General features: G+C 33.3%; 2 protein-coding genes across 3 annotated transcripts in view; one reads left to right on the forward strand and one right to left on the reverse strand.

Annotated features, from left to right (window-relative positions):
* Positions 1–3,131, forward strand: part of LOC150083583 (synaptotagmin-7-like) — a 28,237-nt gene extending 25,106 nt beyond the window's left edge. Inside the window, exons 2-3 of the mRNA XM_090378077.1 lie at positions 1,937–2,057; positions 2,754–3,131. Coding sequence (XP_090234203.1) covers positions 1,937–2,057; positions 2,754–3,061 — 429 coding nt within the window. The 3' untranslated portion in view covers positions 3,062–3,131. The remainder of the gene's footprint in view (positions 1–1,936; positions 2,058–2,753) is intronic.
* Positions 2,944–12,700, reverse strand: LOC150083584 (uncharacterized). Of its 2 annotated transcripts, XR_016547210.1 has the most exons (5): positions 12,165–12,700; positions 9,089–9,614; positions 7,518–7,630; positions 6,331–7,074; positions 2,944–3,049 (listed from the first exon to the last, which is right to left on the reverse strand). XR_016547210.1 is itself a non-coding variant. In XM_090378076.1 (4 exons), the coding sequence occupies exons 1-4, from the start codon at positions 12,312–12,314 to the stop codon at positions 6,400–6,402; spliced, it is 1,464 nt and encodes a 487-aa protein (XP_090234202.1). In that variant the 5' UTR covers positions 12,315–12,700; the 3' UTR covers positions 5,199–6,399. The 2 variants fall into 2 exon arrangements, 1 of the variants encoding a protein (XP_090234202.1); XM_090378076.1 differs by lacking the exon at positions 2,944–3,049 and having other exon boundaries at positions 5,199–7,074.
* Between the last annotated feature and the right edge of the window lie 885 nt (positions 12,701–13,585).

Raw genomic sequence — 13,585 nt, forward strand, 5'->3', positions numbered from 1 at the left:
ATACATTTAATTAAATCAAATAATATTTGTAATTTTTTAAATATAGTAGCTTTATGTTTGAAAACTGTTCAATACTTTCCATATGTTTATGTCCTGGATTTACATTAAATTAATATTATTAAGTAATTCTTGTGCATAAATTCTTAACCCTTCAAAAGATGATGGCACATACATCCCTAACTAAACTGACTTCAGAGTTTTTTAATTCACGCCTAAGTGACTCAATCTTTCATTTAATGAACCAAATGGGATGTGGCAAAAGTTCGATGGGGCGTATTTTTGTCACACCCTCCTTTTAAACTTCCTAGTATTTATATATTATCTTATTTTATTGATTATTTTAGCATTTCATGGCACAATTAAGTTGCTCCTGGGCTGTTGAAAATCCAACTTCCAAAAAAAAACGTAGCATTAATGAAGAGACAGCGTGGCATTTATTCAAAATTACCCTTCTAGGGAGTGAATGGAAAATATTTACAAACTGGCTACATATTTGCTTTCACTTAGGGCAAGGTAATTTTAGTTCAGGCATCCCTGGAAATGTGCTCTGTTGTCTGACGTAGCCGAGTGGTCAGGAGCAATATTGCAATAGCGCACAAACTTTTCATGGAGGGTACTCAAGGAGTACTCCCCGTGAAATCAATCCGTGACTGTTAAATACGATTAACGATTGTGTTCATGGTTTATTTTAAACTTCTCTGACACTTGCTGGTGGTGCCGAAGTAAAGAACCGGTTTAGTGAAGTGCCCCCTTTGATATTTACAAAATGTTTGTGGGGGTGTTTGCGCCTGTGTAAACGTTTATCTGCCTGATGGCTTTTCTGAAAAGTGGAACCTTGAGGTCTGCTTGCTTTCTTAAGTTGAATGATATATATTTTTTTTTCCTTCTATTGTTGTGAAGAAATAATCTTAATAGAGGAGGGAAGTCTGATGTCTTCAGAGCATTGCAAACAAAGAGAACCTCAGCGCGATGAAGCCGTTGGTAGATGCTCAGGAATTCCACTTCTTTGTGCTCAATGGCACATTTCAAAGAACTCCTGAAACTGAACACACAATTTCTTTCTCAACTGATGTACGCGTTCAGTTTTAGATTCTTCAGCTGTCAGCTTTTTTTGCGTATGGTAATCATTTGTTTGTTCCACGTTAACTGGCTGTCCAGCTAGATTCCCAGCAATTTGGTTTCATTCATTCTTTCGAGTTTCTTTTCCTCATACACTATTTAGCGGTTTGTTTTTGGTTCTATAGACCACATATTTGGATTTTTCTGGATCAGCATATGCGACTACGTGGATGGACGGAAGTGCATGGAGAAATCCGCTGATGAAAAGAATAAATAGGTCCAAGAAATGAGCCATGTGGTGCTCCCTGGAGAAATAGTAAAATATTCGAATAAAGCATTTGTTTTTCAACAAATGGACGAGCAATAAAGTAATCTTCAAGAAGGTAAGATAATCTTCAAGAATTGTCCTCTGAAGTCAAAATTGTTCAGAAGCAGATTATGATTTGGTTTGGTTTTTGGTTTTTTATGGCACAAAAGCAAGGAGATTATAATTTTTGTTCGAAGGATAAGAGGCACTCTACGAATCACCGAATGACAGTGATTCGTAAAGATTTTAGATTTTTAAAAAACAATTTATCAATTGTATTTTAAAAATCTAATAATAAAAATAAATATTAAATTATTTAGTGTCATTTGTACAGAGAATTATTATTTAGTGTCTTTTTGGCCCACTTCTTAACGGGGGGTCTTTGCTACTTTCAAGGCAAATAAATTCAATTTATTGCACGACATTAATTAGGATTCCTCTTCCCTTTCCCATAAGGACTTTGAAACTTCTGGGGAAGTCGCAAGTCCTTAAGGGAAAGGGGAATTTTCTATATTAAGTCGATAATTTCTGTATAAACTTTATTAATAAAATAATAATAATAATTTACAGCAGTGTGGTCCAAGAGGAGAGTTGCTGTTTTCCCTTTCTTATAACCCTACTAGTACAACTTTAACCCTGTCTGTTTTAAAAATAAGGAATTTGCAGCTAAGACGAAAGGAGAAAGATTCAGGTAATTATATATAATTAATTGTAGTCTTATATTTATTTTTTGTGATTTAAAAATATAGAATAATAAGAATACAATACTGCAAAATAGCCGTCCAATGGCAAGAGAAAATCTTTCCAAGAACATGGCCTCAACGGTCTTTCTTCATTGTCCAATTCATTTAATTTATTACATAATTCGGTAGTCTTAGCAGTTCACTAAATATTATAGTTTTAAATCATAATGAAGTATAACTTATTGTATAAATACGCCACAGTAACACTTATATACACCATGTTTGACAAACTCTGCAAAATCCAGCCCAGAGTTGTGTGCAAGTTAATTAATTCTTTTGTTTGATTATTCTGTTTAATAATCTATAGATGAAGACATTGCCCAACTTATTTTTTGTCCATTGTAGTTCAGGAACCGAATTATTGTGGTGTTTGCTCGATGCCACGCCAACTAACCATATTTTTCAATGAGATACAATGTATATGTTCGAATCTTGTTTAATACGTGACGAATCTTTAAACTGGAACGTTTTCATAAAGGACAAATCCTGTCTTGGGCAATGTTGCATTTCGTACTGGGAGGGCCAAAATAACAACTCCCTGTTATATAAAAATAAAATTATATTATAAAATAGCTATACATTTAATAAAATAAGTTTACAAACTTTTCATTAAACAATAAATATTATTTATTTATTTTTTCCAGTCGTATTTGTGAAAGTTGCGCTCTACGTTAGAAGGAAATTAGTTCGCACAAGGAAGACCACATCGAAGAAGAAGACTCCTCTGGTTGACTTTTCCGAGAATTTCTTTATTCACGTGCCTCAGTCTTCACTTTCTGAAGTTGATATTCTTATAACTTTATGCAGTAAATCAGGTCTTGGGAACAAACACGTGCTGGGTAGAACACACGTTGGAGCTAACAGCATGTCAGAAAAGAGTAAAGAGCACTGGCAAGACATGCTGTCAAGTGCGAAGAGTACATCTGCTCACTGGCATCTCCTTAGTGGATAAACAGGAATTGAAGTGAATTTTTTATTATTAAAACAGGTGGAGCGAAGAACATCTGCACTTTCTTTTTAAAAAGGACAGAGAAAATAATGGCTTTTACCATTTTGGAATAAAATCTCGTTTTTTAAGTGCAGTACAGTCAAAATATTTTTTTACCCACCAAACAAGACATTTTAATAAAAAATATTTGATGATTTAAGTTATAATTTATGGAATAAATATGGAAGGAAATGTATAGCTAAAGAGGTGCTAAAAGGTTTGTGTTTATTGATTTAATGCGTGTGTTTATGAATAATTCGCTCAATCCAATAATTGTACAGATAAATGTTATTTTTAAGATCTGTGAGTTGTTTTATTACAGTAAACAGGAAAAAAAAATGGATGGTTATTTTAATTATTAAATTTAAAATAAATTGTTGATCAAAACGAAATCACTATAGATGAATCTTATTTAGCAGTACTTCTAGAGGCTCCTAAATGCCAAAAGGCCACCAGCTGTGGAGGGGATATTAAAAAAGTAATGGAAGTCATTAAGCAGTAACTCGAGTCATGTGATAAGGTGAAAAGAGAGAGTGTAACAAAGAAAAACTGGTTTTTTAGCTTCACCTGTGAAATACCAATTACCAAAATGGTTTCTTAATCACTATGGCAACCATTTTTTGTCGAGCCCTGTTCTGTTTTTAAATTACATATATCACTATAGAAAGTACTTTATCACAGCTTAATCACATATCAGAAAATAAAAATTTCAATATCATGCACCGATATTTCTTTTTTCATGTCAGGATTATAAAATAAAGAAAGGTGTATAAATAAATTCAGCTTCTTTAATAAGAAGTTTTAAAATAATAAATATGAAATAAAAATTAAAATTCTATAGTGTTTTTCTATTTTAAATCCATCATTATAAGAACATATGCAGCAGCGATGTTTATTTTTAGAAATTTGTACAACAGGCTACCATGAATAATGTGAAGAATATATCAAAACGTGACGTCACGAGAAAAACTGTAAATATAGTAAATATAAAAATTTTCACTGAAAATTGCTCAAAGAATGATTAAGGATTAATTTTAGCTTAAAACATTTTTGTTTGCGAAATATTTGTTTCAGTTCCTCGCATGTTTTAAAAAAATAAATATTTATTAAATGCTTTCTCCTTTAAATAGCTTTTAAACTTAAAAATAAAAAATGTAAATACCTTTCTCTCTCTGTCTCTATCTCTGTTTCTTACGCTATACTTATCTGTCTATTCGTGATACAATTATTGCTATAACATAGAATAAGTGAGATGTGATCCGGAAATTACGTCACTGACAGGATGTAGCATAGTGCGCAAAGACCCAATTTGAGTTTAATGACAAGAAAGTTTTTCATTTTTAATTCTGGTGTTATTATTTTGTTATTTTTCGCTATTTTACGAAATTAATTCTGTAATATAAACTTGCCACTAGTATGTATTACTTATTATTTGATCGTGAAGAAATGTTTGAGGGAAAATGCTTCCCTTCTGAGTCGATATTTTTTACAGCATGCCACAAAATAAAATGTACAGAAAAATTAGTAAGTTTATTAATAACCGTTGCAGCAGTCTGAAAAATATCTGTAAAATAACACGTGACCAGTAAAAATTATTATGATAAATTAACATAAAAATTGTCATTTATAAATTATGTATAAGGACTTTTTCAATAAGATGGTTTCAATGCACAGGCAAGCAAAAGTAATACAAATGTGGTATATTTAATCAATCAACATTGTGTTCTTCTTTTCAAAGTATCCATATGGGAATATGATGCCCTTATAATTAATTTAGAATAGTTAGTGAAATCAAAAGCGAGATTTTTTTTTATCTAAATTTTATATTTTAACAAAAATAAATTGAAATGAAGTTTTTTTGTGAGTATTAAAACTTAAGTCTGAAGTAATGTCCAACGTGTACTGTGTTGTGATGATACAATAACTTATATAAAAATCTTAGTTTTTATTAAAACACGTATGTTGTACAACGGTGATAAACAAAATCTTTGTAAATAAATTACATAAAATCATCTGTAAAAGACAGCATGAAACTTGAATGCATGAAACAAAAATTTATCTTCATAAAAACAATTTGAATTGAATGCCTTTCAAGTGCGAACGTGTGATCTAATTCTGGAGTATGATTCGCTTTCCATTTTATCATTTCGTATAATATCCGAGTTGGATCTGCTTTCGAATACTTCGGATATCGCGATTCTCCTAATCTTATTAATCAATGTTACCATAACTAATTTTTAATTGCAATTTTTCCATGACCTTCAGCTGTTAGGACTGACATTGGACGAAAAGAAAAGAAAGAAAAACAGTCCAATATTTAACCTGCAATACTGTATTCGCCGAATTCGTGTAAAAGCAGACTCTCTGCCTTCGAAAGATCAGTGAATGCAAAGTATAGCACGTTCACGACCATTTGTGATGTGGATTCATGTGATTCTGTATCATCACATGAATCCCATATTGCTCTGTCATTAATATGCAAACCTCCGTTGACAGTTGGTCACGTCCTAACCAAGCACCACGTATGATAATGAACTAAACTATGAAAAACAGCCCACGTATCTAGGGCTATTTTTCGTAGTTTAGTGTGGGACCATTTGTTGTGTTGGAGAAAACCACGAATGCTGAGGTCTATTTAGACGTCCTGGACAATAATGTATCATGTACATAGATAGCACAATGGGGAAGGCCCATACCTGTATCATGCAACTCTCTACTCATACTGCTCGCGTTGTGGCGGACTGATTCAAGGACATAAGCCAAATGCTGGACTGGCCAGTCCAGACCCTTGATCTACAGAGAACCTCTGGAATGAATTGGATCGTGGACTGCGTGTGAGGAGAGACTACTCGAAAAACAGAGCCGAATTGGTCGGCGCTTTGAAGGCCCAATGACTGGAAATATCGGAGGACATTTGCGTAAAACCAGTGGAGAGAGTTGAGTGTCCCACGGAGACTAGAATCTGTCATAAAGGGTCGATACGCGTTATTAGTTTTCCCGAATATAATGGTTATTTGTAGATATGCAAGTGTTCGAATATTAATGGTAGGGCAGTGTATTTCATCCTATGCTATTCTCAATCCATTTCAGTTCTTTAAATTGAAAATAGATTTTGTGCTGATATGATACTTTCGTGTTATTCGACAATAACTTAAATAATTAAATTTTGTTGATTAAATAAATTTCAAAATAAAGTAATATAACCTAGGACTCTGAAAACTTTCAAATATTACCTTTTATTTTTGGGTTGTAACTGACTGACATTCGACAAATCACTAGCAAATCGAACTCGAATCAAGATATCATCGAGGATGATCCCGTCTCGTGTATTTGTTGATAGTCCTCTTAATCCACTTCACAAATCGGGAAACCTTTGCATAGATTCCGTACTTACCTCTCTTACCACATCCTTCCCCAAAGCTTGTAATACCAAAGATGGCCCATTTCCCAGCTCTTTTAAACAACAAAGGTCCTCCGCTATCACCCGCGCACGAATCCACCCTCCCACGCTTATATCCCGCACACATCATGTTGTCACTGATGTAATATTCTTCGTACACTTCTCGGCAATGCTTCGTGTTCACTATAGGGACTTCGGCTTGATGTAAAACGTCTGTTCCGAATACAGCCGAATTTCTTCTTTTACCCCACCCAAGAATGATCGCAGGGGTGTTCAAGGGAATCTCCTCATCAGGACCTGGTAAACAGATTGGCTGGACAAATTCATTTAGTTCAAACGGTTGACGCAGTTTGAGAAGAGCAATGTCATTGTCTACTGTCGTAGTGTCATAATCGGGGTGTTCAAATGTATCCATGACTCCAATCTCTTGCTCCGTTCCTTCATCTGTTACGAGGTCGTACTCCCCTGCCCTCACAAACAGACGCTTCCTAATACAGTGAGCTGCAGTGACCACCCACAAAGGAGTGAGCAGGGTTCCACCACAAAAAGGTTCTCTGTAGCGATTAAGTATTGTTAACTGAAAAAAAAAAAAAAAAAAAAAAATGGAATCATAAATTCATAATTTATGACGCATAAAAATTTTATAAAAAAATAAAATTAATGTTGCTTTTTATTGAAAAATAAAAGTTTATACTAGAAAATTTTTTCAACAACAACTGAATTAAAAATTAACCTAGAAAAACTCATGACCAACACTAGTTTTTGTACGCAATCGAATCTAAAAAATGGTATCTCGAATAACAAAAGAAAAGCAAAAAAAAAAGGGTTCTATTAAAAGGATGGGGTGCGACAGACTTTCAATAAGTACTTTAATTTGTACGTATTACGTGTGAACATTAAATGATGATGTAAAAAGGATTTGACAGTGAATTTTCTCTTCTGTTGAAACAGGCAGTTCATTATTACTCTAAATAGTACTTCGTATTATAATATATTATATACATTTTTTTTTTTTCTCACCTGCCACGGCCAGCTTCCTTTTGTTGCCTCCCGACCACCAATTATGCGAAGTAGAAAATTGTTTTTGGCAATACCGCAATTTTTACTGTCCAGATAGAGAAATCTTCCATTATCTAGAGATAAAAAAAAAGTTATAAAAGGCTTGGAAAATCCTTTTATATGAGTTAAACAAAATTTTATGAAAAAGCCATCCACTGAGAGTCAAGTTCTTGCATACAGACAGACAGAGAGACGAAGAAATAATAATTCCCATATTTTATCGGCTAGTTTTAATGAAATTTCGAATGCCCTGACAAATGTTGCTAAAAGAGCCAAATATAAAATTTTACGAAAATTCATCCATTAGAAGTGGAGTTATTACATGCGGACGGATGGACGTACATGGTGATGACAATCAGTGCTTTGTACCTATTGTCTTCACAAGCAGAAGTCCTCTTAATAAAAGTCCGCTTAACTGCTCACTAAATCAACCAACGGTCTCCTTCCCCCCTCCCCTTTAAACACACTGTCTCAGATGCTCACGGCACACTGCAATGTGCCGTGAGCTACGCTTGCGTGGAGAGTTGTTTCCGAAAGGTCAGCTTACATAAACGAAATAAATATTGTGTAAACTGAAATATGGGTTAGAAAAGATAAATAAAAATAAATAAATTTTATATTTTATACACCAGGACTGCTAAATACAGCACCGTATTTAGCAGTCACAGGCTTGAACTAGTTTCACTCAAAGCACGGGTACTTATGTGCCTTAGCGCCTGACCACAGAGTTGTTCTATGGAGAAACAACTGTAAAATATTGGAAAAAAAAAATCATAAAAATTCTATAGTTATTTTGCACTCGGTGTGTTCCACAAGAATCGTTGAATTCTCAATCCACCTTAAAGAAACGAAACCAAAATTAGAGATAACAGACAATGAATTATGTGGTTTATGCAAAAAAGACAACACGCAACTCCAATCAGCAGACTGATAAAAGCAGCATTAAAGAAAAGGGCCTTGATCTTCCACCAAAAAAATTGATGAGGTTTAATTTTGGAAAAGATAGAAAAGATGAACACAGGTTTCATAGAATCGTTAACAGACATCAATATCGAAAATGAATTTACAATGTAGTAATAGCTGGGAACAAAATTCCAAGTTCAACATTTACTAAATCGTGAAGAAAACTTCGACTCGAGGTTGATAACATAATGAAAATCCCGAACTACAAAAAGATAATGAAGAACATAGTTTATTAACTGATTTCAGGCAAATTGAAGGCTCCAAAAAATTGTACAGCAAGAAGACATACAACAACGGATTCAATAATGTTTTCAAACAAATGGTCACCGATCTAGTGAAAAATATTTAATAAAACATAAAGAAATTAATATAATAAAATAAAATAAATATTCAATATAATATTTAATTTAATTGGATATTTAATAAAAATTAATATTTAAACCAATCATTTTAATAATAATTTTAACAATTTAACCTTTTATATTTAAAAAATATTTAATAAATCTAGTAAAACATTTATTCTGCACTGAATCGGGTTCTGATTTTTTTTTATTAAAATTCGGACTTACCTGTGTCATCATCTGAATGGTCCAGTTTCTTTTTTCTCCGCTTTCCTCTCCTTCTTCTCCGTCTTTTCTTTCTGTGATGTAGCGGTTTTTGGCAGTTTTCAATTTTCTTGTAACACTCCTGATCTTCTTGGATTATCTTATTTCCACACACCAACGACATCTCACAAGTACGAAACCGACGTTTCTTGCAACTGGACATGCATGGTGACCAGTTGGACCATTCCGAATACACCAGATTTTCTAAATAATACAATACTTTCGGGTGGGAAACTGGACTCTGGAAACCCTTCTCAAATGGCCTCTTGTAATGCAGAAGCGTAGAATTTTGCATACACCTTCGGATTAAACAAAGTCTTTCTCTAAGAAGAGTACGAGAGCAACGTTGCTGGAATTTGCAATTTCGATCTTGCCTCCACTTGCAAGAGTTAAAACACGAGGAAAGCGACTGAATATATTTTTCATTATCTGATTGCGTACTGTTCATTATTGAATATATTTTCCTCTTTGAAGTTGGAAAATTCAATCTCTGATCGAAATAAGAAAAAATTATTAGTCACATTATCTGAAATTTAATTAAAAAAATGAAATAAGATCAACAATATTCGCTAATTTTATTTTTTTAATTAATTGTCAGTCGCAAACTACATTTGAAACTTTGCTAGCAATAATAACATTTGCGATTTTATCGCCATCTGCCAGCCATGACTGAAATTGGATACAAACATTAATAATTAAATAATTATTAATGTATTTAATAATTATTACTAATAATTAATAATAAATACTTAAGTTTTCTTAATAAACTTTTAGTTGAAACAAACTCATTTTAGGACTTTTATTTTTACAAACTTTAATTATTTCAGTAATTTTATTTATTGATCAATTTTCAGTCTTAAACTTTATTTAAGCAATAATAAAATCTGCGACTTTACCGCCACCTACCAACAATCGCTGAAAGTGGACAATATTTTTAATTATTTTGAATTTATCCTTATGTCTTTAACATATAAAAAATAAATGTATAAATTAGTTTTATTAATTACTTAAATTTCTTAATAAAATTTTAGTTATAACTCATTTTTAGATTTTTTTATTTTTACAAAGATTAATAATAAATAATCACACAAAAATACTGCTATTGTATACTGTCAATAAGGCGTGAATTCGGTATTCTGATGGGCATTTATGAGAGTTTAAGAATAAGGTGGATGCCCGCGAAGGAACTAAAATGGGAACCCATTATCTCACAGTTCCCAACTCAACGCCAGATTTTACATGCATCAGACAACACGTTGAAAATGTCTGCAATTCTTTCAAGACCCGATAGGAAAGCGTACATGTTGAGAGCCTTGTCAATCAATTCGGCCTTGCAGAGAATGATGGAGTAGAATTTTTCTTGTAACTGGACATGCATGGTGACCAGTTCGACCATTTTGAATACACATTTGTGGGTTGGTAACTCACCCACTAGCAAGACTTTTGTGAATTTATTTTGTGAATTTAGGATCTGCTGGAATGGGTGCAGAGAAGGGCAAAGAGATTAATGAAAAAACGAAATGGTGGTCTTTCCAAGAAGGACTTCACTTCTACAAAGTGCAGCGTCTGGAGACTAGTCATCTGAGGAATGATCTGAATAAGTGCTTAAGGTTTTGAATGGGTTGAGCAAGCGCAATACTGATGATATTATTCCTCTTGCCCAGACTACACACACGAGGGAAAATAAATTCAAATTCGGGAAGGATGATTGCAGGAGACATGTGCAGAAGTTTTCTTTCAGCGGGTGGTTGATTATTGGTGCAATCGACAAACTTTCATCTGTTGTTGTGGAGGTGGGTAGTTTGAATAAAGTCAAGGACGAACTAGACTAATTATTGTAGGGGATGGACAGGTGATGTGATAAGGTAATTTTTTTTGGCTGATTCTGCATAAGCTTGTTTTCAGCATCATTATCCACTAATAATACTGATTCATTACTAATTCTTCTCATAATAATACAGTTATTCAATCAAATGTATTATCTGGCCGAGAAAGGCTAATACGTAACATTTCAGGGTGTGATATCTGAATTTGACTAATGAAAATTAGTCAAATTCAGTCGACATGCAAGTATAACCGTCATTTTATCCATTGAGAACCAGTTATAAAATATTTCTTCTCCTTATTTTGTATAATTTCAGAATATTTATGATTGTATACTTGGAGTACTACAATTTCTGTTATTTTTTAAAACTTAAAAATTATTAAAATTTCCAACTTTTTTTTTTTTTTCGCGTCTCGTTTAAAATGAATGACCCTTAGAAACTGTGTTCGGAAGGGAAAACTCCAACAGTTTCCTCTGTTTCTAAAGCCTATTCCTCAAATCAACATTGAATCAAGGCCACTTGATTCCACATTAATTTGACCAAGGTGAATAAACGCAGATTCATCGTCTTTGGGGATGCAGGGGAAGAAGGATTATTTTCGATTGTCTCCATTTTCATGTTTACAATTAGGACGAATTTAACTCCTTTAATGGGACACCCACCGCTCCCCAAGCTGGTGCCTCATGAGCCTGTGCATAAATCGTCCCGTTTTAAAATATTCCGGTCTATCATTACACTGAATTTAACACTGCTTTAGAGTCACCTACCGGATATAATTAGAATTAGCATAAAACTGAAGTAAAAAAAATGCTTCACAGATATTATATAATGCAAAATCATTTTCTGCACGAAATTACAAATAACGCATAATATAAATTATAAAAAATATTAAATTTATTATAAAACTTTAACATTTAGAGCTTTATCCTTTAAGTTATTCTTTAAATTCGAGGTAATCCGAAAATAAAATCTAAAATAAATAATAAAATAATACTGTATATTATAGCTAAGGTGCCAAAAGAAAAGAAAAATGTAGAATAAAAGTAGTCAAATTTTAATATGACTATAAATAGCCAATATTTTTTATTACCGAATTATAAACGTATTCCGGAAAGTAAAACAAAAGCAAAATAATTCCCTTCGCATTTATGCAATTGAAGGAAGCCATTCAAATTTCATTACTGATACCTGAGTTAATGGAAAAAGCCACTTACCTGACTGGTGCGAGAACGGTACTTCTCCGAACCGCATAGAAGGGCAACAAAGGTTAACAGAAGGATCTTGGTTAGTAAACGGGAATACGTACAGTACATCATGACAAAAGATGTAGTTTCAACGAAGTTGTTCGAAGTATAAAATTGCATCCATCTTGTATGCAACCTTCTCAAAGAAGAAGAAAGAAAACCAACGATTTAAGCAGCTGAAAACATTCATAGAATTACAATATTTTCAAGGTTTCATTTGACGCATGGAAGGTGTGAGACATGTATATCCAGGCAACTATAAACTCCGAGAGTCGGAGATACTATCAGTCATTCCCACGTAAAGTGTACCTCAAGCTGAACGCTTGTCAACACGTGGGAGGGGAAAAAAGCCCACGTGTGTTTATCTGAGGTCGGTAGTGGATAGTTACAAGCAAAATTCAGCATCCGAGTTTTGTCCTGTGGTTGGTAGTAAATCCCGAAGACAAAGAGCTGAAAACTAGAACTTTTAAACTTCTTTTGGCAAGGATATGCAGATGGAGAAACGCGTTATACTAGAAACTTCAAAGAAAATAACATTGCACAATCAAAAATCATTGAATTTCAAGAGCATTCCTAATGAGAAAAACCGGAAACAAGTTTCGAAAGCAAGATTAGTTATCGATGTCCGCATGAGGGTGTGATACAGAGAGAGAAATAATTACAACTATTTTTTATAATGTTTCAGGAAGAGGCGAGTCGTGAGTAAGCTGCATAATGAGTTCTTATCAAGGCTGAAGGTCCTTTGGCTTTTAGCTTGGAGACTGAAAACTCGCTATTTTTTGTAAACATGCATTTATTAATTTCTGAATGAGCCTTTTGTACTAAAAGTTCCTTAATTATTCTAGCGAAAACTTCTTCTTAGCAGCAACATTGGATTTATTGTGACTCCTCATGAAATGAAAATTTAAATATAGTAACAATACATTCGCATTAAATGTTTGAATAAATTGAATATTTCTTTTAGCTGGTTTTATTTCACATAACTGTTGTTTTGTTGGTCTCGATTTACATGGTTATTTTCGAATTGAAACTGAGGATTTCCATCCTTGAAAACTTCAAAACATAACCAAAGCATCTATTGTGGAAAAATGTGTTCCCAGTGTACGCAATTTATCTCCAAACACCATTCCATACAACGAATTAAACTGTCAACCATATCACATAAATTTTCTTCAGAAACACTCGAAACATCTGCATAAAAGGCTCAGCAGTGTTTTAATGTTACCCATCCGCGCTGATATATTTACTATTTTGTTTATTTATGTACCAAATACATACAATAGAGCGAACCCAAAAATTCATGTATTCCAGTATACTGTATGACTTTCTGAAATTTTCCATACATGTGGACTACAAAAGAGGCATCAGATGTAAAAAGTACTTCTGTATAC

The sequence above is a fragment of the Mastigoproctus giganteus genome, chromosome 7, assembly GCF_048544385.1.
Source record: "Mastigoproctus giganteus isolate SK-2022 chromosome 7, ASM4854438v1, whole genome shotgun sequence".
In the NCBI taxonomy this organism is placed as follows: domain Eukaryota; kingdom Metazoa; phylum Arthropoda; class Arachnida; order Uropygi; family Thelyphonidae; genus Mastigoproctus; species Mastigoproctus giganteus.

Coding starts and splice junctions, on each gene's coding strand:
- LOC150083584 (XM_090378076.1), bottom strand. CDS start 12,314: ATGCAATTTTATACTTCGAACAACTTCGTTGAAACTACATCTTTTGTC. Junction 9,615..12,164: donor ACCGTTCTCGCACCAGTCAG/GTAAGTGGCTTT, acceptor TATTTCGATCAG/AGATTGAATTTTCCAACTTC. Junction 7,631..9,088: donor CCATTCAGATGATGACACAG/GTAAGTCCGAAT, acceptor TTTTATCTCTAG/ATAATGGAAGATTTCTCTAT.